The sequence below is a fragment of the Carassius auratus genome, chromosome 20, assembly GCF_003368295.1.
Source record: "Carassius auratus strain Wakin chromosome 20, ASM336829v1, whole genome shotgun sequence".
Classification (NCBI taxonomy): domain Eukaryota; kingdom Metazoa; phylum Chordata; class Actinopteri; order Cypriniformes; family Cyprinidae; genus Carassius; species Carassius auratus.
Window position 1 is genome coordinate 16451370 of NC_039262.1, and position 22526 is coordinate 16473895.

General features: G+C 36.6%; 1 protein-coding gene across 3 annotated transcripts in view; it reads left to right on the forward strand.

Moving 5' to 3' along the window:
* Window positions 1-20156, forward strand: part of LOC113121052 (low density lipoprotein receptor adapter protein 1-B-like) — a 35232-nt gene extending 15076 nt beyond the window's left edge. Inside the window, exons 2-10 of one of the 3 annotated variants that reach the window (XM_026291277.1) lie at window positions 2354-2496; window positions 3750-3862; window positions 9496-9610; window positions 9909-9981; window positions 10063-10143; window positions 10233-10351; window positions 11789-11823; window positions 17277-17305; window positions 18026-20156. In XM_026291277.1, the coding sequence (XP_026147062.1) occupies window positions 2354-2496; window positions 3750-3862; window positions 9496-9610; window positions 9909-9981; window positions 10063-10143; window positions 10233-10351; window positions 11789-11823; window positions 17277-17305; window positions 18026-18072 (755 nt within the window). In that variant the 3' untranslated portion in view covers window positions 18073-20156. Of the gene's footprint in view, window positions 1-2353; window positions 2497-3749; window positions 3863-9495; window positions 9611-9908; window positions 9982-10062; window positions 10144-10232; window positions 10352-11788; window positions 11824-17276; window positions 17315-18025 lie in introns of all 3 variants that reach the window. The other 2 variants (XM_026291278.1, XM_026291276.1) reach the window with 2 other exon arrangements.
* The last annotated feature ends 2370 nt before the right edge of the window (window positions 20157-22526 follow it).

A 22526-nucleotide genomic window follows, 5' to 3' on the forward strand; every position in this document is an offset into this window, starting at 1 on the left:
TTGCAAAGTTTTCTGAACATAAACATGTCCTACTTCAATCTAATCTGAGTGAAGGCCTGGAGCACCAACACGAATCTGATCAATTATTCATTTAGCAGCCTGCTGAACGTATGGTACATCCCTCAAGTTCTAGTTGCAGCTTTATTGTGGCCCAAGTTTTGTGTGTGTCAGCGTTCCCTGTTTAAGATTTTAGCACGACAAATGTGCTGCAACAGCTCAAGGAGATTATACGGTACATGCCAGCAAGTCACCCTTAGAGCCTTTTGGCTACTTCTGTTATGTTTCCATACCCCACGGCCCATCCTAAATGGGCTAATACATGTCATTTAGAGATGGCTGCAGTGCTGAGTGAGCATTGAGGGTTAGTTTACCTGCTTACTGAGTGCTGAGAAAGATTCTGTGTCTATGCAGGTTAGTTGAGGAAGCCATGATGGTGGTATTGTCTTCCTGTCCTCAAACAGCTGGTGCTGCTGGGAAGGCCAGATGGCTGCACGCAGAGCTGTCAGAGCAGGACACAGAACTGTCAGATTAGATGAGGTTCTGTCCTCCATAGCTGCCCTTTTAGGCAAAGGGACATAGAAGTAATCAATTACTGTACTGTATGTGTAGAAAAGTGGCACACAACATAAGTGCACGTTCAGAATAGATGAACTTTGGCTCACTTGTTGTGATGAATATCGAGGGGCACTATTTGTTGTCTTCCTGGATTTCTGAAATTTGTATTAAGTATTATTATTATTGTCGTTGTTGTTACATATTATTGTTAATGTAAAATATTCTTTAAAGTAATTTTTTTTTAGTTATTGGAAGTCACAAGACGAATTCTGCATGCAGTATTGATAATTTTTCTTTGTTATTTTATTGTTATTACACATTATTATTCACGTAATATATATATATATATATATATATATATATATATATATATATATATATATATATATATATATATATATATATATATATATATATATATATATTATTATTATTATTTTGGTTTTGATTACACTACTGGAGGTCACAAGAAAAACTTTGGAGTTTATTGATGTTTGAAGAAGAAAAACTTTGTCTTACCTGTCATGATGAATTTGTTTTCTTATGTTTTTCCTTTCATATGTCATTTGGTATATAAAATAAAATAACTGTAATAATGTGTATTATTATTATAACTTTTATTATGATTATTAATGTAAAATATTTAGTTTTCTATTGAGCTGGATGTTTTTTAATGTTCTGTTTATGTTGCCATTTTTAAGGTTTTGTTATATGTAGTCTATAAAATTTTATAAAAAACAACATTTTAATACAATGTATTAGTAGTAGTATTATTGTAAAATATATATGTTTTATTTTGTTTTCTGTTGAGCAACTGGAGATTTTTCAATGTTCCTTTAATATTGTCCTTTTTTAAGTGTTTTCAATATATAAAAAATAGAATATACATTAATAATTATAATATTAAAATTACTATAAAAAATTATATATATATATATATATATATATATATATATATATATATATATATATATTCATTTGTTTTCTTTTCAGCTACTGGAGGTCACAAGAAGGGGTTTTTAAAGAGTTTACTGATGTATGAAATAGACAAACTTTGGCTTTACCTGTGAGGAAAAATATAAATTATCAAGAAGAGACTATTTTAAATGCTCTCTTCCTTCAGTTCTGATGCGTTTTCTTCCATTAGAGATGTATTATCTAAAATAATAATAAAGGATCTTTGTCATTTTGAAAGCATAACAATCAATAATTCACACTGATAAAACAGTGAGTTAAGGTCCAGCACTCCAGTGCTTGCTTTATCTAGATTTTTTCCCTCAGAATTGCCCTAGCAGGACAGTAGAAGTCTCGTCAGGTTCATTCTGCATATCTTTCGATCCAGCTCTGCACTCCTACAGGGCTTTGTATTAGACCCAAATGGGACCGGAAAGCTATTTAAAGCTCACTGTGTGGCACAGTTTTTGAATTTTTCCTTACATGGGAATGAGCCTCACTTCTCCTGATGGAAAGGTGTGAAACCATGTCATCTGTTTTGAATGGAAGTATTTTTATATAAAACACTGGAGTTTTTGCTTCCAGTTTATCAGCGGTTTCTTTCGAGCATTTGATTTTTAAAGCCTTAAATATTTCGTTTGTAAAGCAAATTCATTCTTCAGTGGAAAACAAAATAATATGCTTTACAGAATAGTATAGACAGAGAGTCAGTCAGAGAGTAAGGGTGTCTCCTTATATGTGTATTTATAGTAATTCAGGTGAGTAAATAATAACAGGGTTTTCAAATCTTGATGAACTATTCTTTAAAATAACAAATAATGAAAATGTTTATTTTGTGTTTCAGAGCTTCCAGAGAACTGGACGGACACCAAGGAGACACTCTTGGAAGGGATGGTGTTCAATGTGAAGTATCTGGGCATGACTCTGGTTGGCCAGCCTAAAGGAGAAGACATGGCAGCGGCTGCTATCAGGAGGATTGTAGCCACGGTCAGTCATCACAGTAAAAATGGGTCAAAGAACTTGACAAATTGAGAATAGTAAGGAATGATCATGATCCAAATTGGCACAAAATCTTACTTGCATCATTTTGTTTCTTTGAACATTTTGACCATATAAGGGTATTAAATTATTTTGTCACTTAATAATAATAATAATAATAATATATTTTAATAAATAAAAATATAAATAAAATGTTTTCCCCCTTATTTAGATTTTCTTTTTATACTGGAGGTCATGAAAAGAAAAAGTCTGTTTATGATTCTTATCAGTATCAAATTGATTAACAAAACACAGAAACCAAATTTTTGTATCAATAGTTTATTATAACACAAACAGAATTTCTATCTTAATTACACCTTGATATTTTCTATTCATTTTTTATTTTTTCCTTTTCAGGTGCGTGTACATTTGATATTGCATATATATATATATATATATATATATATATATATATGTGTGTGTGTGTGTGTGTGTGTGTGTGTGTGTGTGTGTGTGTGTGTGTAACCCTAACCAGAAAAGCCTGTTGAATCAATATGACTCAACAAAAAACAAATGGCCTACTCTACGCATTTTTCTTTTTTACATTTTATTTTAGATTTATTATTATTATATTTTGTCCGAAACTTTAATAAACTGTTCTATTTTAATAATAAAAAAATAGATGTTTATTTTACTTTTATATTTCAGGCTCTACAGGCTTAATTAAACAACATAATTCCTTTTTTCTCAGATCTCTTCTGCTTTCTGGAGCTGCACAATCGAATCAGAACGTGACAGTTTTCTCTCCGACTGTCAGTCTGAGAATCACTGAGATGAGTTTCATTGTGTGGTTTAAATCAGTGTTTACTGTCTCCTGGGAATAGAGAAAGACACTCCAGATATGCTTTGCCTGATTTTCTTTGCCCTTGACGAGTCCCCTTTCTCTCCTCTTCTATGTTTCAACCATAATATCCTCTCGTCCTCATCCATATTGGCCTCTTTTCTTCCTGCCATTGCTGTACCAGTGTTCACAGGCCAGGATCATAGTAACAAGGCATAAAGATGAATCTTATATATGAAGCATCATCTCTTTCAGCTCTTGTACCTGTGGATTTGGAGTTAATAGCCCACACAGATATTGCTGACCTTTAGAGGTTATTGTTTATGGTCAGTGAGTTACGAGTGACATTTTAAAGCTGACAGTGACAAGGATATTTGTTCAGAATTCAGACCAATTGTTTTTGCTTGTCATCCACATGCAGGCTCGGGCCAGTGCAAAGAAGTTTCGGAAAGTGACCCTCACTGTCTCCCCCAAAGGAATCATCATCTCAGACATAGAGACCAATGACCTCATCGAGGATGTTTCCATTTACAGGTAATAAACCACACCGAAAACACAAATGCTTTTTTTTTTTTTCATCATTTGAAAATCACAGTGTTGTGCTAATGGAAAGACCTCTTAAAAAATTCACTCTTCAAAAAAAAACAAAAACAAAAAAATTATTTAATCAAAATAATAAATTAACCTACTTAATATACTATGTCCTAAAAGTATGTAATCTTTTTAGAATAAATGAATATTTACAGAATAGTTGGCAAGCTTTGGACACTACTTCATCATCATAACTCTGTTGCTTAGTAATGTGCATCCTGTGAACATTTAAACTGCCCAATAAACTGTCAATCATCTTTATGCATTTAGCAGACACTTTTATCCAAAGCGACAGTGCTTTCAGGATATAATTTTTTTTTTTTACCAATATGTGTATTCCCTGGGAATTTAACCCACAACCTTTTGTGATCAACATTAGCTGTTATTGTGTGCATGGATTTTCACTTTGAATTTCTACCGCAATCAGTATCTGGGAATCTCTGGCATACTCATTTCAAAATACTATGATTTGGGACATACAAATTATAATTTTGAATACTACTTAAGATGAATATTATGCGAATTGGGACATGGCATAAGTTTCCTAAATGCGTCTATCTTCATGTGAATCATTCGTGATCCTGCTTCATCTCCAGAAGAGTGTAAGGTTTTTTAATGAATCTTTGCATATCACCTTTCCTAATAATGTGCTAGCGAGTTTCATGGTGAATGTGGCTAAAGTTTACCATCTCTCAGTGAGAGGCTTGGAAGAGAGGGGCGGGGTCAGCAGAGCTCATTTGCATTTAAGGAAGCATGCAAGGAAACAGCTAGCTACTGTTTGAACAGAGCTGTTTTTGTCAGGATAAAGCGGTGTCATTTTACACTACCATTAAGAAATTTTAACCAAACTATGTTACAGACTTTTCATTAAGACCCCACAGAATCATAACAACTCATCATAACAAGGACCGATGACCTCTTTAACATGCTGATTTGCACAAGAAACATTTCTTACGTTTAACAATGTTGAAACCGTGACTTCTGATAAACAGAAAGTTAGAACAGAAGAAGAACAGCATTTATTTGAAATGATTTTAATAGTGTTAAACTGTCTCTTTTTATAAATTGAATGCATCCTTTATAAATAAAAGTATTAATTTCTTTAAAAAGAAATTCACTTGCTGACCCCAGACTTCAACCTGATCTAACTTTTAAAAATGATTTATTGTATAATGTCTGTGTACATTTTACAAAGTATTATATAAATATGATATTTTTTGTTTTATATTTTATTGATGACATATGAAAGAATATTTTGTTCTTTAACAAACCCAGGTAATTTAAACCACACGGAGAACCTGATAAAACTGTTATTTTTGTTTTGTATGTTCTCAGAATTTTAAAAAGCCATTAAGTCAATTATTGGAATAAGCCTCCCTTCTTCATTCTCTCCAAATCAATTATTTAGAGATTTTTAGTCAGTCAAGGTCCGTAGAACAACATGAAGTCAGCAGCGAGATCACTAACCAGTGAATCAGTAACATTTGAATATCTCAAACAAATGTTGATGCAAGAGATGATGTGCTTATTTCATATTCATGAATTTTTTTTGTATTATACCCGTCTGTTGGAGGGAGGTGTATTATTCAGTGGGCATGAGAGAGATCCCCCTTATCAGCTACAGCAGATACACAGTCACGGGAATCACCCATTCCACATCCTTCCTACTCTCTCATTATTTCCTCTGTTTGTCCTTTCTTTCATTCTCATTTTCTTTAAATAACACACCACACATACCCTCCCTGCCTCTTTTACGTTGTTTTCTAGTCAAATTGAATTATAGAAATATTTAAAATAGTTAGATTTAATTAGATAAGAATGCATAAAATAGTTAGATTTAATATATTTATAATATTTAGATTTGTAATTATTCTTTTTTTATACAGTATATATGTTGTGCGTGCGTGCTTGTGTGTGTGTATAAATCCAAATCCAAAACTAAATGAGTAAGAAATATTTCTTCTAAGAGACTGTATATTATCTAAGTATTAATAAAGATTTGTTTGTTAAATGGATTTTTTAAATTATTATTATTTCAGTATTTTTCAGTGGTAATAAAGACAAATATGCCAATTCATTTTTTCTTTCATGATTTTGTAATGTATGCCAGAAGAGCATCAGGTACACAAACAAACAGAGCAACAAAACACTCCGTCCTTGCTCCTGGATCTCCTCCATCCTTGGGACCGTCCTGCCTGCACCCTTCAGAGATGCTCTGTGGGGTTCTGGCAGTTTTAGTGTGATGACATATGGATTCCTGTGTAAGACAGATAAATGCTGAGAGCTCACGTAGCAGGACAAACTGCCCTCCACAGCACTGAGCTTCTGCTTGTTTTTGGCCCGATTCAAGTAAAGCACACCTCAGGATAAAAGAAAACACCCTGGAGCGAAGCGTCTTATATGGCAGAATGTAATCAGTGAAGACTTTGATCATACAGCCTCAGTTTGACTTTCAAAGGAGGCTGGAGAATAAACACAAGTACCAGGGGACCATGAAATCAGAGTTCAGTCAGAATGCTATAATAAATGCAATTTCAACCCAGACCCAGAGGGGGTTTTGGACAGCCATTTGGAGGTTGAAGAACAGAATCATGGGTATTTTGTGCCTTTTCACTGACTCCAAGGAAAACGAGAGCATTCTGAATGAAGTGTTGGGGGGGTGAAAAGAAGGAAACACATTAGCGCTAATGATATGAATACTTTTCCTCATCTTTATTCACTCTTTTGACTCCCATCCCCCTCTCCACAGCCTCATCTACAAATAATGAAAAAAAAAATGAAAAAAAAACCCACAGCCGTTCTATTTTTAGTGAAAAATATGAGATGATGTTGTTTGTCTAGGCTCAGTAGGAGATGCCAGCTTTATTACAGCAGAAGTTGTAAAGGTTTGAAGGGCATTCTGGATCTTTTTTGCTGCTTGTGTTTCAGTTCTGTCAGTGCTCAATGCAATTTAGGATTTTTATGTGGCTTTTTAATCCAAATACACACATCAGTTTCACTGCTGCTAGCTTATCTTGAAAAGAAAACATCTAGATTTGTGTGCAAGACATCATTTTCCTAAGCCGCAAATCTTGCAGTGATTTGTGTAATGAGATTCACTATGGTCCCGCATTAACTGAATGGGGGTTCATGAAGAGATTAAACCTCCACTTTGGCTTTTTTTCCATTCTGGGAATGTCATATTCCACTGTTATGTGTTCGTAGAGAGAGGGGAGCCAGTAGGGCATCGCTGAGGGAGATGTGACCCTGCCAATGCAAACACTGCCAAAGCTAAAATAAGCAAGGGCTTTTTTTCTGCTTCTCTGTATTCACAGACTGTTTTCATACATTTTAGATTTAATTAAATGTATTATTTAATGTATAGAAATATAATATTAAATTAAACTTTATTTTTAAATAAATGAATAGATAGTATAATTTTTGTTATAGGAGTTTTACATATATAAAATATCAATTTCATTGAAAATTAAACAAATATACATATGTATATAGTTATCATTCCTTTGCATTTTTTTTTTTAGCATTTGGAAAATCTGTAAGCTCTTACAGTCAAAGCTACTAGGTCATGTTTGTTAACCTTGTTACTTACGTAAAAGCCTCCATTCGTTCTCTCTGTACATTGTATGTGACCTGAGACATTTTTTTACATGACATTTGTTAAAATTTACTTGCCTAATCTCCAAAAGCAGGCCTCACTCACTTCTTTTGATGTGCATTGATACTTTACTGTGTCTCTGCATTTCACTTTGCTTGGATTCAGTTTCTTTGTTTTTAAATGATCCACTTTATGTTTTGTCATTCATATACAGCATGAAGCAAATATCTGAAAAATAGTTCAAAGAATAAATATCTTACATTCAAAATATGGTATTGTTAGTTATTTTACTGCAATGAAAATTGTTGCATCTCTAACTTACACGAGCAACACGTAGTAGTGGCATTTTGTTCCTGAATAATTTGGTGATTTTTAACGAATCGGTTGTGTGAATGATTCAATGACTCACTCATAAACATAGTCACTTGTTTTTTTAGTAAATGTAACCAGTGTAACCTGCAAAAATAATTAACAAAACATTTCCACCAGTAGAACTCAGAAACACATTCAAGTGGAGTGACGCAAACTGTTTTGTTGGACTATAAATAAATCAGCAGCGTATAATGCCGTGCAGCCAATCAAATTCAAGGACTGGAATATTAATATATAAAATGTAAATTAGCGCTTAGTTATTAATGCATTACATTTCATGGAATTCCATGGAGTCACTTTCAGAACATCCTTCTTTATTTGATTTGCGTGAAAGTAAAGATTTAAAAGTTCTTGTCAGTATATCTGAGGTTGTTTTTGATAAAACATCCCACATCTTTCATTCTGTTTCAATTGAGCTACAAACAAGCTACATTCAGGCCATTTACACTCTCCTTCCCTCTCAGCTTTTCACTCTTCAATAATGAAAGTGTGCAATGCACCACAGACTGGAATAAATGATAATTCACCACACCCCCATGTTCAGAGACTGAAAGGGGAGGGAGAAAGGGAATAGAGAGTCTTGGGCATTTCTATTTAGGTCGTGGATCAGAAGCCTTGCACTAACAATTGTAGATGAAGTGAGATCAGAGCTCTGTCTTCCCCCAATCTTTGTCTAATGTATCTCATTATTACACACAGGCCCTTTTGAGTTGGTACTAAAGATTTCTATCCTTTTCCTAAAATGGCATTCAAAATCCACTTTCTATTACATTTCTGATGGTTCATATTTTATTTGAATTATTAGTGTGTCTGATATTATATTATTATCATATTATAGATTGACAGGATATCAGTCTAGTGGAGGGGGGGGGGGATATGAACCCAAAATTAAACTTTTATCCTGATTTACTCACTGTAATTTTCCTCTGTTATTGAATATGGTGACCATGACTGTAAAGCTACTTTTCAATTGTATTGAAAGAATAACATTAAATTTAAGTATTTTCTTAAACAAACGGGTTCTAGGGATCAAAGAATGTTTTCTAGGTGAATTTTGGAGCTTGGCAGTCTTTTTTTAAATGCATTTCTTGGTGTTGTTAGCCTCATAATCTACTGTTTAAGCTAGAGGAAACGGTCACTGAATGGAAGAGAGAAGTGTAAACATTCTTCAGAATATATTATTTTGTGTTTCACAGCAGACAAAAATAATAATACAGGACTGGAACAATGTTGACAGAACTTCTTGGTGCAGAAATAGGTCTTATTATAGTTCACCCACAGATTTTACCAACATAATTCTGAGAGATTTTACTTTTTAAAATTACAGATCTGTTTTTGTCTGGAATCGTCCTGGTTAGTCCACAGACCTTATAGGACCTATAATGGCTGGATGCAGTACCTGAAAGATACAAAAGACTTGACGTATTATATAAGAGGGTTTTTGTCCAGGCAGCTTGTTTAGGTTGCAGTTTCTCTGAACATAATGCTGGTGATTTTCACACACATTCATTGATATTAGTCATAACCAAGACCCTGTCAGTACATTATACATTCCCAGAAATGTTCTTTGATGAAAACAGTGAAAAACTTGTATTTCTTGCCTCTGCAGAATATCTTACTGCACAACAGACAAAACTCAGGATAAGGTCTTTGCCTACGTCTCCCAAAGCCAGTTCAACGAAACTCTGGAGTGCCATGCCTTCCTGTGCCAAAAAAAGAAAATAGTAAGTGTCTTCAGATGCACATTGTGAAAATGTTTGGATGTTACAGATGGCAACAATGTAAAATTCCTATCGATCTACACTTTTTTTTTAAAGAAATGTTTCCCATTTTGATAGTTTTGTAATCCTTCACCACCTTTTTGTGTGACCTGCTTTATAATAAGCTATTTTCTCGCTCTTGTTTTTGTGAAAGCCCAGTCTTATCTTATGGTATCTACCGCCATCTAGTGGACAAGAGAATCATTCTCCAAAATTCTCACCCAGGGTTCTCTTTGATTCTGTGATCATGTGTTCTCCACAGGCTCAGGCTGTGACTCTGACAGTAGCACAAGCTTTCAAAGTAGCTCTGGATCTGTGGGAGATCGCACAGGAAGGTGAGTTTTTTGTGCCCTTTGTCCATATAAATATATTCCAAGTAACATAAGAAAGGCCTATATTCCTGTCTTTATTTGCAGACAAAAGTAAGAGAACCCGCACATGCTACACCTGTTCAGACCCTGAATCTCAACCTGAATCTGAAGCAAACAGTGTTTCAGGTACATTTATTGGTTTGAACACAATGGTTTACTGGATGTCTGTCTTAATTTTGTTAAATTCATGGGAATACTTTCTTTACTTGTGTCAGAGGAGGAGAAGACTCGAGCTCTGATGGAGCACAGACTTAGGAAGCCCTTCTTCCCTTCCTTCCTTTCACCATCTCCACGCAGCAAAGCTAGGAGACGACCAATCAAACACGACTCCTGGGTATGATGTCATCATGTCACACACTGCTATTCAGAAGTTTGGGGTTGGAAGGAATTTTAGTAAGGGGACCAATTTTCACTATTACCTAGTTGCTTATTAATATTAACATATCGGCAGTTTTTTAGTGCTTATAAACACATACTCTGCCTTACCATATTTTAAATCCCTAATTCTAAACACCTAACTTAATATCTACATTACTAACTATTAATAAGCAGCAAATTAGAAGTTTATTGAGGCAAAAGCCATAGTTAGTGGTTTGTTATTAAAATAAAGTGTGACTGGATTCTTTTATTTTTGGTCAACAATATATCAAGATAGTAATCCTGTCAAATATTATTACAATTTAAAAATAAATGTTTTCTGTTTTAATGTGTTTTAAAATGTGTGGTATCCTGTGATGGTAAAGCAGAATTTTTAGCAGCCATCACTAGTTTTCAGTGTCACATTATCTCTTCAGAAATAATTACGATAGGCTCAAAAGCAATATATTTGAAAATATAAATATAGTGTAACATTGTAAATGTCTTTTTTTTCTATATCAATTTAATGTGTGAATGTGAATACAAGTAAAAAAAAAAAAAAAAAAAAACTTAGTGAACTCAATTTAGAGCACAATTAATTTTACACATAAATATCCTTTCATTTTTCAGAGTTTATTTCTGTATTATGTGATATAATATATATATAATATATAGTGTTCCTGTAGCAAGCGCAAGGTTGGGGGTTCGATTCCCCGGGAACACATGATAGGTAAAAATTGATAGCCTGAATGCACTGTCTGCTAAATGAATAAATTTAAATTTAATATAATATGGCTGAAATGCAAGGCAGTCTTTCTGGTAACCTGAATAGCACTAGTTCATCTTTTGGCCTGCCTGATCATATGAATCCTCATTAATTTGCTGAAAGAGTGCCACTATTGTGCAGAGTATCAGCTCCAAAATGAAGGTCAGTTGTTTTGAAACCAAAGCGCATGCCAAGGCAGTAATTACTTAATTGCCATTGGCTAAGTGCCATTATATTGTCAGTCCTGTTGATATAGCGCATAGTCACCACTAAGTGGCATTCTCTGCTTAAATACAATATTATTGATTAAAAACATGACCACTAGATGGAGAGCTGCCCTTTTCGGTTTAGTCGTCAAGGACTGTTTTAAGAAAGTTTGGATCTGTCGAGCTCTCTGTCTGCACACTGTGCTCAACTGTGCCTTTGTGAATTACTTTCCAGCTGTGATTGAATTCCATTCACTGTTAAGGCAGGTTCTGGAACCCAATTAGGGCCTTCAGTCTGCTGGTGTCAGATAATGACCGTCACAGAGATACTGCAGATGAAGGTTTTACAGCATACTGGTGCTGACAGATACTCTCTGAATCTGTGTGTATGATATAATGTAGATGTGATCTGTGATGGTTTTCTGTGTTCTTTTATTTTCAGGATGCGGAAGATGGCCTTGATGAAGCGTTTTCAAGGTAAGTTTGTGTTCCCTTCTGCTCAAACATAGTCAACCTGTCTCAGAAATCAGTGATTGATCCTACAGGATGCTTTCAAATACACTCACATAAAAGAAAAGATATTACTGTTCTAGGCAAAAAAAAAACAAAAACAAAATATCTATACTTGTCACGGTTTTACGCTGCCTGAAGGAATACGGAGTCGAGGATAAACGGAATAAGGTTTTTAATATATCCAACACAGGGGATATCCAACATGGAGCACAGAGGTAGACACACGCAAGTAGCAAGTGGTGAATGAAGACCCGACAAAACAGAACTGAAAGGACAAGGCTTAAGTACAAAGGATAATTGGGGAAACACAGGTGGATGGAATCATTAAATTAACAGGGACATGGAACACATGAGGAAGATAATAGACACACCTGGGAACTAATCACGGAAGACAGAAACTGGGTCACGGGCAAAAACACATTAAATGAGTCCAGGTGTGTGACAGTACTCCCCCCTCCCGGTAGGTGCGTCCTCGCACCGTAGAAACAACAGGGGGAGGCGTAGGTGGGAACTTGGGAGGAGGTTCCGGTGGAGGACGGACTTCCAGGAGGGGGCCAGCAGACAGGGACCACAGAAGGAGGAGCCAGGGAGGAGACGACGGAGGAAGGAGCCAGGGAGGAGACAGGAGCAGGAGGAGCCAGATGGTCCACCAGAGACCAGCCAGGACGGAGATCCAAGGTGGGGTCGACGGCGGGAGGAGCCATGGTGAAGGAAGGGTCGACGACACCAGGGGGCCGACAGGCGGAGACTGCACCGGTGGGTGAGGAGCCCAAGATGGAGCAGCACAGCCGCAGAGCCAGGGTGACGTCGAGGATCCGGAGGGCCTAGGTGGAGCTGAAGGCTCAGGCGACCAAGGCAGAGGCGGGGTCCTGGCAGACCGCTGTGGAGCCGGAGTGACCGAGGATGGAGGTGGAACTGGAGGGAAGGAGGAGCCTGACAGAGCCGGAGGGATGGAGTGACGAGGTGGAACCAGAGGAGTGGAGTCCCGAGGCGGCGGATGGTCGACGACTGACCAAGGTGGAGCCGGAGGGACGAGGGAGCCCGGTGGAGCAGGTGGGATGACAGGCCACGGTGGAGACGAGGGAGCTAAGAGCCAAGGCGGAGCCGCTGGGTCGAAGGACCGAGGAGGAGTCCAGGGCTCGGAGGCTGGAGGCGGAGACAGGGCCTTAACACGCCAAGGCGGAGCTGGAGACTGGCAGTCCAGCGGCGAACCACCGCGCCCCGATGGCGCGGACTGAGGGTGAGCTGCGGGACTGGCTGGCACCAGCAGGGATGACGAGGAACTGGCTGGTCTAGGAGGAGGAGAGAGGAGAAGGATGGGAGGAAGGACAGGAGGATCAGGACTGGACGGAACCAGCGAAAGAGGAGTAGAGGGACCAGCAGGTTTGGGAGGAGGCGGGAGAGGGAGGCTGGGAGGGAATACAGGAAACACAGAAGATTCAGAGCTGGGCGGAACCAGCGGACACACAGAAGATTCAGGGCTGGGCGGAACCAGCGGAGACACAGAAGATTCAGAGCTGGGCGGAACCAGCGGAGAAACAGGAAACTCAGGGCTGGGCGGAACCAGCGGAGACACAGGAGACTCAGGGCTGGGCGGAACCAGCGGAGAAACAGGAAACTCAGGGCTGGGCGGAACCAGCGGAGACACAGGGCTGGGTGGAACCAGCGGAGAAACAGGAAACTCAGGGCTGGGCGGAACCAGCGGAGACACAGGAGACTCAGGGCTGGGCGGAACCAGCGGAGAAACAGAAAACTCAGGGCTGGGCGGAACCAGCGGAGACACAGGAGACTCAGGGCTGGGCGGAACCAGCGGAGAAACAGAAAATTCAGGGCTGGGCGGAACCAGCGGAGAAACAGAAAACTCAGGGCTGGGCGGAACCAGCGGAGAAACAGAAGATTCAGGGCTGGGCGGAACCAGCGGAGAAACAGAAAACTCAGGGCTGGGCGGAACCAGCGGAGAAACAGAAAACTCAGGGCTGGGCGGAACCAGCGGAGAAACAGAAAACTCAGGGCTGGGCGGAACCAGCGGAGAAACAGAAAACTCAGGGCTGGGCGGAACCAGCGGAGAAACAGAAAACTCAGGGCTGGGCGGAACCAGCGGAGAAACAGAAAATTCATGGCTGGATGGAACCAGCGGAAATGGAGCAGAGGAAATGACTGGAGGAGGTAGGAGTGGGAGACTGAGAGGGTATACAGGGGAATCAGGGCTGGACGGAACCAGCGGGGAAACAGGAAAATTAGGGATTACCTCCATAGACCAGTCCATCAGATCCAGAACTTGCTCCATATGATCTTCAGAGACTGCATACAGCTCACCCTCAGTCGCAGGAGTGTGGGCAGGGCTTTCCTCCATGCCCTCGATCTCCACGAGGACTCCCACGATGCACGGTGTGGCCGGCTCACACACCTGGTCAGTCGCGCTCTCGAGATCCTGTTCCCTGTCAGTGGATGGCTCGGGCTCTGCGGCTGCGGTGGGCTCTGGCTCCGTGCGGCGTGATGGTGGCTGGCTGGTCTCTGGGTCGGGAGTGGGGCTGGCGAGGTCCTCTATGGGGCAGACGGTGAGAGGTGACCCATTTCTCGCCAGAGTCCACTCCACGTATGCGGCGAAATCCTCTCGAGGACCATCTTCGGACGACAACGCTCTGCATTTGGAGTTCAGGCTGGTGTTGTAGAAGGTGCAGAGCGCGCCGTCCGGGTAGCTGGTGGCATTAGCTAATAAGGAAAACCATCTGGTGTGGTCCTCGAGAGAGCGTTCTTCCTGCTTCAGCAGAAGGATGAGGAATTCGGGACGATAGAGGGGATCCATAGAAACACTAAGAAAAGAAAAGACTTTGAAAACACAAAAACAAAACGGAGGGAAGAACACGCAGTTTTCTATTTTCTCTTATTAGGTCGGGTCTTCTGTCACGGTTTTACGCTGCCTGAAGGAATACGGAGTCGAGGATAAACGGAATAAGGTTTTTAATATATCCAACACAGGGGATATCCAACATGGAGCACAGAGGTAGACACACGCAAGTAGCAAGTGGTGAATGAAGACCCGACAAAACAGAACTGAAAGGACAAGGCTTAAGTACAAAGGATAATTGGGGAAACACAGGTGGATGGAATCATTAAATTAACAGGGACATGGAACACATGAGGAAGATAATAGACACACCTGGGAACTAATCACGGAAGACAGAAACTGGGTCACGGGCAAAAACACATTAAATGAGTCCAGGTGTGTGACAATACTACCATTCAAAAGTTTGGAGTCTGTATGTTTTATGTTTTTTAAAGATGCCTCTTATTCTTACCAAGGCTGCATTTATTTGATCAGAAATACAGTAAAAATAGAAACAGTAATTGTGAAATATTATTACAAGTTAAAATGACTTTTTCCTGTTTTAATAGATTTTAAAATGTTATTTATTCCTGCATTATTTCTTCAGTGTTCAGTGTAGCATTATCATTCAGAAATCATTCTAATGTGCTGATTTGCTGTTATAGTAATTGTATTTATTTGAAATAAAATCTTATATGAACATTCTAAATGTATTTACTGTCACTTCTGACACTTCAGTCTTTGCTGGATAAAATTATTAATTTGTATTTATTTTTTTAATCTTACTGACCCCAAACATTTGAATGGATTCTGCAATGCGGCTCAGGAAATGTCTGAATACAGCATTTAAAAAGAGGCGATTTCCCCCGAGATGAACTAATATCCTTTGTTTCTTAGCAAGAGGCAAAAGGGCTGATTTGCTTCCTTAAAAGACACCAAGAAATGAGAATGTGGGTTTTTCTAGCATATTATCCATGTGTGTGTGTTAGTTTCAAGGCCATCTGTATGCTGATGTGGAACTGTTTGTTCAACACACAGTAAGAGCGCTGAGACACATTAACCGCAGCGGCTCTGGTTCAGATGAATGGGCATGGAGAATCATTTTATTCTGAGGGTCTCTACTCATACACAGTTATTAATATCAATTCAAACAGAGCCCTGGAAATGAGCGCAATGATAGGTTGGAGTAATTCATGTTTGGCTAGGACATGTTTAGCAAATATTCACGTTTAGCTAGGACTGCAGCAGATGGCATGTATAGAGTTCATAATGACTAAATTTAAGCTTTTCTGTGAACAGGTAAAGCTGTTAGATACATAAACAAGAATTGGCAAAAAAAAAAAAAAAATTACCAAAAATACAGTGAAGTGGAAAAAAGACAAAACAAATAGAATCTGTCATTGCATTAATTTATATAACTGTATAATAATTAATCAATTCATTCATTCATTCATTCATAATACATATTTTATAATAAATGCAACAATTTCTAATGAATTTGTAATTATTAATCTGAAATTATAATCTGTTCTGTCATTAGAATTTTATAATTTAAATATATTAACTAATATTTTATTAATAATTATTATTTTTTATAATGTATATTTTTTATTAAATACAATTATTACTCTAAAATTATAATCTGCTCTGTAATTGGATTAATTTAATAGTTAAAAAATAACAAAATTCATATTTTGTTAATAATTCATATTTAAAATGTTAATATTTTAGTAATCATCATATTTTATTGCATTTGTATAATAAATAATAATAACATATTAATATTTTAATAAATTTTAAGATATAATATAAAGATTAATTATAATATAAAAATATAACCTGTTCAGTAATTGGATTAAATTTACATTTATGATATAATAATACATTTATATTTTTTATAATTTATATATTTTTTATAATTAATGTTGAATTGACAAGAATTATTAATGTAAAAGTGGAATCTTTTCTGACATTAGATGAATTTTATAATTAAAATATAATAAATTAGTATTTTATTAATAATTAATGTTTTTATAATAAATAAATAAACATTGAATTAATTAGAATTATTAATAAAAATTATAATCATATTCAATTAATATACAATTGATATTTTTTTTTATTTTAAATTAATGTTTACATTTAAATTAATGTTTACATTTCTATTCAATGTATTTTAACTTGATACACAAGTCATTCTCTTATTTCTTACCACATTCTCTGCTGCAATAAAGTCGTGACTGGTTGTGATGCCAATGCATTCCTGTGACTTCATTACTTTCATACAGCAGGTCAGAAACAGCACTCTCATCCTGCCAATGGAATACATTATTATAAGTAATGTAATGGGCCAAAGGACCAGGATTCTCCAACTGAATCAGATGAGGCGAATCCAAGTAGTCAGCTCTTTCCTTTCACTGAGCATGAAAAAAAAAACCACAATAAAAACCATAATAATAGATCTAGATCTTCACTTGCTGAGTAAGGCTGCTATAGTTTGAACAGTGGGATGCTGGGAAGGATGTGATGGTTTAACCATAGCTTACTGTCAGAATTTGTCATGCTCTCTCTCACCTGCCCTCTCACGCAGCAATATGGAGGTGGAGGAGATGGACGCAGGTAAGTGAGGTGAGAGAAACCGTACCACTTAATGAGCCTCAAGTTATCAGTCACACTTCAGACAAGCTTCACACTTACAGTAGTTTCCTTCATGGTCATTACCTGACACAGTTAATTTGCTTCACACATTGCTGCATGTCCAATATATCTAGAGTACTGTTTAATAGTTTGGGCTCAGTAGATTGTTTATTTTTTGATCAAAAGTGACAGTTTTATAATGTTGCAAAAGATTTCTATTTTAAATAAATGCTATTTTTTGCATCAAAGAATTCTGAAAATGCATTCATTGTCTTTTTTCTTTTTTTTTTTTTTACAGTATGACTGTTTTACTGTATTTTTCATTAAATTAATGAAGCCTTGCTAAGAAACTTTTTTCGAAAACAGACAAAAAATTCTTACTGACCCCAAACTTTTGAACGGTAATGAAGCTGATAAATTCTTTAGAACTATGCATGCAAAAGTGTATATATACTCAAATAAATAAAGAAATACAACTATGTTATAATACAATTATTTTTCCAAGTCTGGAAAACTAAATTCCATAAAATGCCCAGGTTTTCAGTGACTGTGGGTACCCTGGTTGTCTTTTTTTTTTTTTTTTGTAATTTTTTTGCATGTTCACCTTTTGCATCTTTCAGTGTAAAATGTATTTGTAAAACCTAATTTAATCCACAAAAGTTTCCAGAGTTAGAAAAGGATTACTCTTCCTCTCTCCGTCAGACTGGCAACATCCCGCAGCAGAACCGTGTCTGAAGATGCAGCTGTGAGTCCAGTGGAAGAAGATCTCCTGTCCTTCAACAGCGAGGATTCAGACTGAACACACACACACACATCACTCTCACCAGCCTATCAGAAAGTGTCCTGAACACACAGCACACCCCAGCACTGCACACAACATGCAACGTATGCCTCAGTGATGGACTCATTTACACAACTGCCACTAAAAACGGCAACAATACCACAAAACAGCAGCATAGACGTGCATGATTCAACTGTAGAACTCTTGAATGCCAATGTACTTGCATTATAATACTGTAAGTTCAGGGTAAGTACTTGACAATTCAACATGTGTGATACTGCATCTTGCTATATTGTATTCAAGCGTTTGTGTAAGTAGAATTGCTACAAATACCATGTAAAAAGTGTAAATCTTTTCAACACATCGGTGCTATATTTAGATACTTGGGTTATATTATTTAAATATACAGTAACTGCAAACATGTACTTGAAAGGAAGACCAAATGTACATTCCACAAAGAAAACAGTTGTCCGTCCTTCAGCCCAGCGTTCTTCAAGTCGAGTGTGATGAAACATCAGAGCAGGTACAGTACTGGAGCCGCATGTGTTAGGGAGTTGTAGTGAACGTTTGCAAATATAAGGATGTAGAATTGTTCAGGACTCACATTCTGAAGCACTGTAATTCAATTTCAGATACATGTTTTGGGTCAGGGTGACATTTGTTTAAGCAATCATTACAGAAACTCTTTTCTGTGACCATATTTTACAAAGGCCTCAAAACACTTCTGAATTTCCTTCTTTAGGGTCTAAAATAGTCTTGTGTAAAATGCTTTCACACTGGCTTCCAGCCACAAGTGTTAGATTTATTATTATTATTATTGCCATCAGTGAAACGTAATTGATGTTAATTATTTATTAAATATATGCAACTTCATACGTTTACGGACATGGGTTTTTATTTATTTTTTCCTTTTCTTAAAATGATGTCAAAATCATTAATGATTTGGTAAAAAATAAACCATATTCTGCCCAACAGCTGTTGAATAGAAAAGGCACAACAATTTATAGCTTACGTTTTTTTCTGTAGGTTCTGCTATTTCTTGGCTTTAAAGGAACTAAAGAATATTACACTTTGCCTCTCAGAAATGAAAATTAATCATTTTCCCATGAGTCCCAATCAGTCTCTAGCAGCTAGTGTTACTGCCATTCTGCCCTTTTTACCTTATATTAAAATCCACGCTCAGAAATCCCTTCATTATTCTCTGAAATCATTAAAAGCTCAGTCTTTGAGCCTCCGTGGCTCTGTCAGCTTTTTGCTCTTTTGTGCATTTTTGAATATGCAGTATTTCCGCTCAGTATTACAGATAAAAATTTTTTTAACCATTTTCTTTTCCGCTGGAAGTGGAATAAGTTTTATTTTAATAGAATATATACTTGTAATAGCAGTGTCTGCCTTAGCTAAAGGTCTTAGTTCAGTGGTGTTCTGATTATTTTGATGTATCATTGAATCTGTCAGTGGGTTAATAAAAAAAATGTTTGTTCTAATTTTACAGTTTATGCATTTCACAAAAAAAAATTACAAATAATAATAATCACTGTTTTCTGTGGAAGGATTTGGGACACTTTCATTGTCTTTAACATTTGCAAAAGCCGTAGTAAAAACATTTTTTATTATGTCATCATATCTGAAATGATATTGTTCAATCAGTATATACAATTGTGCGTGATTTTATTATGTGTTTTATTTTGTTTTTGTTTTGTTTTTTTTATAGTAAAATTTGGTGCTTTATACAAATCTATGCAATCTGTGTTTGGCTTTGTAAACATACTAATCTATATTATTGAAACCATCATCATAATGATCTGAAGAGGTCATTTGCATATATACATACACATTGGTTGATATATAATACTGTGTAATAAAATATTTGTTCAAAAACACAGTAGTCTCATATCTTGTGATTTTAGCAGTTAATGAAAAAATTGTGCTATTAATATATTTCTATATCGAGACAATGTAGATTTGATTAATTCTCTGATGTCTTGACAATGTAAATGATTCTTAATGTACTTTGTTTGGTGGTTGAATGCACCAATAAATTACTTCTCACTTCATTAGCACGTCTGTGCTGAAACAAACATAAGCTTTGGGTTTTTATAAGCTCTCATATACCAAATATGCTATAATGCCAATATGGAGGCAAGAAAAAAAAAACTTACATCAAGTCATTCATTATCTTTATTAAAACTGATCAGGAGAAATAGAACTCATTTAAAAGAAGAGCCATGAACTGAGAGCATAAATGCAAAATATGCATGCACTTTTCATCATTAGGTTTATGGTCTTTTCATATTCTTAAAACAACAATTCAGATTCAGTCAGGATATTCCTTTTTTTTTTTTTTTTTTTTTTTTTTTTTTTTACAGTGAGATTAGCCTTTTAGGTACATTATTCAGGTTTGAGGGTTTTAAGATTATAACAGTGAAACAAAACTGGGTAAATAAGCAAATAAATATTACTAGCCATATTAAGGATACATAAAAACTGTTAAAGAAGGTGAAGAGGTGAAGCTATTTGTAAGCAGAGGGATTTGGCATAAATTTGTTCTCTCTAATAAGCAGACTTATGAAAATAAGAGCACAAATCTAAAGAAATAGTTCACCCGGAAAATTACAATTTGCTGAAAATTTACACAAGCCTATACCATCCAAGATGTAGATAAGTTAGTTTCATCATCGGAACGGATTTAGAGGAATTTAGTTTTTTAAATTTGAAATATCAATGGATCCTCTGCAGTGAATGGGTGCTGTCACAATGAGTGTCCAAACACATCACAATAATCCACATGTGATGTTTTAATCAGCTGTTTGAACTCTCATTCTGACGGCACCCATTCACTGCATAAGATCAATTGGTGAGCAAGTGGTGCAATGTTAAAATTCTCAAAATCTGTTCTGACTTCTACATTTCTAAAGGCCTCAGATAAATTTTGCGGTGAATTATTCCTTTACTCTAAAGACCTGCTTCTGTACACATCCTATCAGACCACAAGAGCTGCATGCACAAACAAAACACAAGCTAATAAATAATAGAAACCCTGTCATACTTCAGCACCATTACAAAAACTGCACCTTCCTTCCTTTTCTATACAAGAGAAAAGATCCCAGATTTAGTCTGATATATTGCAGTAAGGGGTTTGGGAATTCTCCATCCATCATAAAATATAAGACATCCAGTCATACGCGTAATGTACGTCATTTACACTTCCAGTAGATGGCTTTAATATGTGTATATGGGTGGGCCGATACAGCGGTGTAGCTGATGGATTTTTGACCGTCGGGTGATGAAAGGGTTGACATACTGTCATCCTGATAGCCACGGAGGGCATGACTGACGTCTACGATGCTCCCATCACACCTCGATGATGTTGATCGATGGCACAGACTGGTGGAACTGCAACAGACAGGACAAAAAAACAGAAGAATAATTCTCCTCCGAGTGGCCTGTTTCATCAGCGCCTGCAGTCGTTTGTGTGGCACTCTGGGACACGATGGCTTGCTGGATTGATAGAACACCGCTGAATGTTTTTGCAGCTTGAGATTATTATATTATTGTATATATGGCTTTGAGCACTAAGAATGTAATATGCATGGAGACGAATGCACATTTGTTGCTCTATATAGCAGTGCAGTATGTTAAAATTGAGGCCATTAGGGTCTTGGTGCGGGAGATGACATCATCAAAGAGTCTGATATTGATTTTATCATGCATCTAAAAGGCTTTTTTTTTTTTTGATGTGTGATAAGGACTAATGGTGGCACATAGTGGAACGGGTGAAATCTGAAGCATCTGTCCTTGTTTTATCGCTCTGAATTTCCTACACAGAGAAAGTGGCAAGTGAAGAGCTACAGGAAAATGGGAAGGACCAAAGGCACATGGTGGTTTTCCTGAGATGGTTTATTTTAGAAGTAGGTCGGTAGCTCTGGTGTTTGATCCACAGAAATTATTATGCTGAAAAGCCTGATTCTAAAATTAAGCATCATGCATAATATTTTCCACTTTCCTCTCCAGTCTGTATCTTCATGGATGCTACAGAAAGTAGAAAATATTATGATGGCCTTAATTATTCTTATTATAATTATAATTAGTATTAGTTAGGTGCTGTTCTATAGGGTTGGATGTAAATATTGTTTTTCAGATTAATTGTGATCTCAATTTTGATATTGTTTTTAAAATCCCAAAATTGGTTTGCATACAAATGTATTTGTGCAACGCTTCATAATCTGGGCTTTTTAAAATGATTATTTTAATAATTTACAGTTATTCATAAATTTACATACCCCTTGCAGAATATGCTAGATGTTAGTTTTTTTTTTTTTTTTCTTTCTTTTTATTTTAAATATAAATATCATTATTTAATTTAATTTATATCATTACATCTTATTAACTACTGTCCTGAAAAAGCTGTTCAATAATGTTACT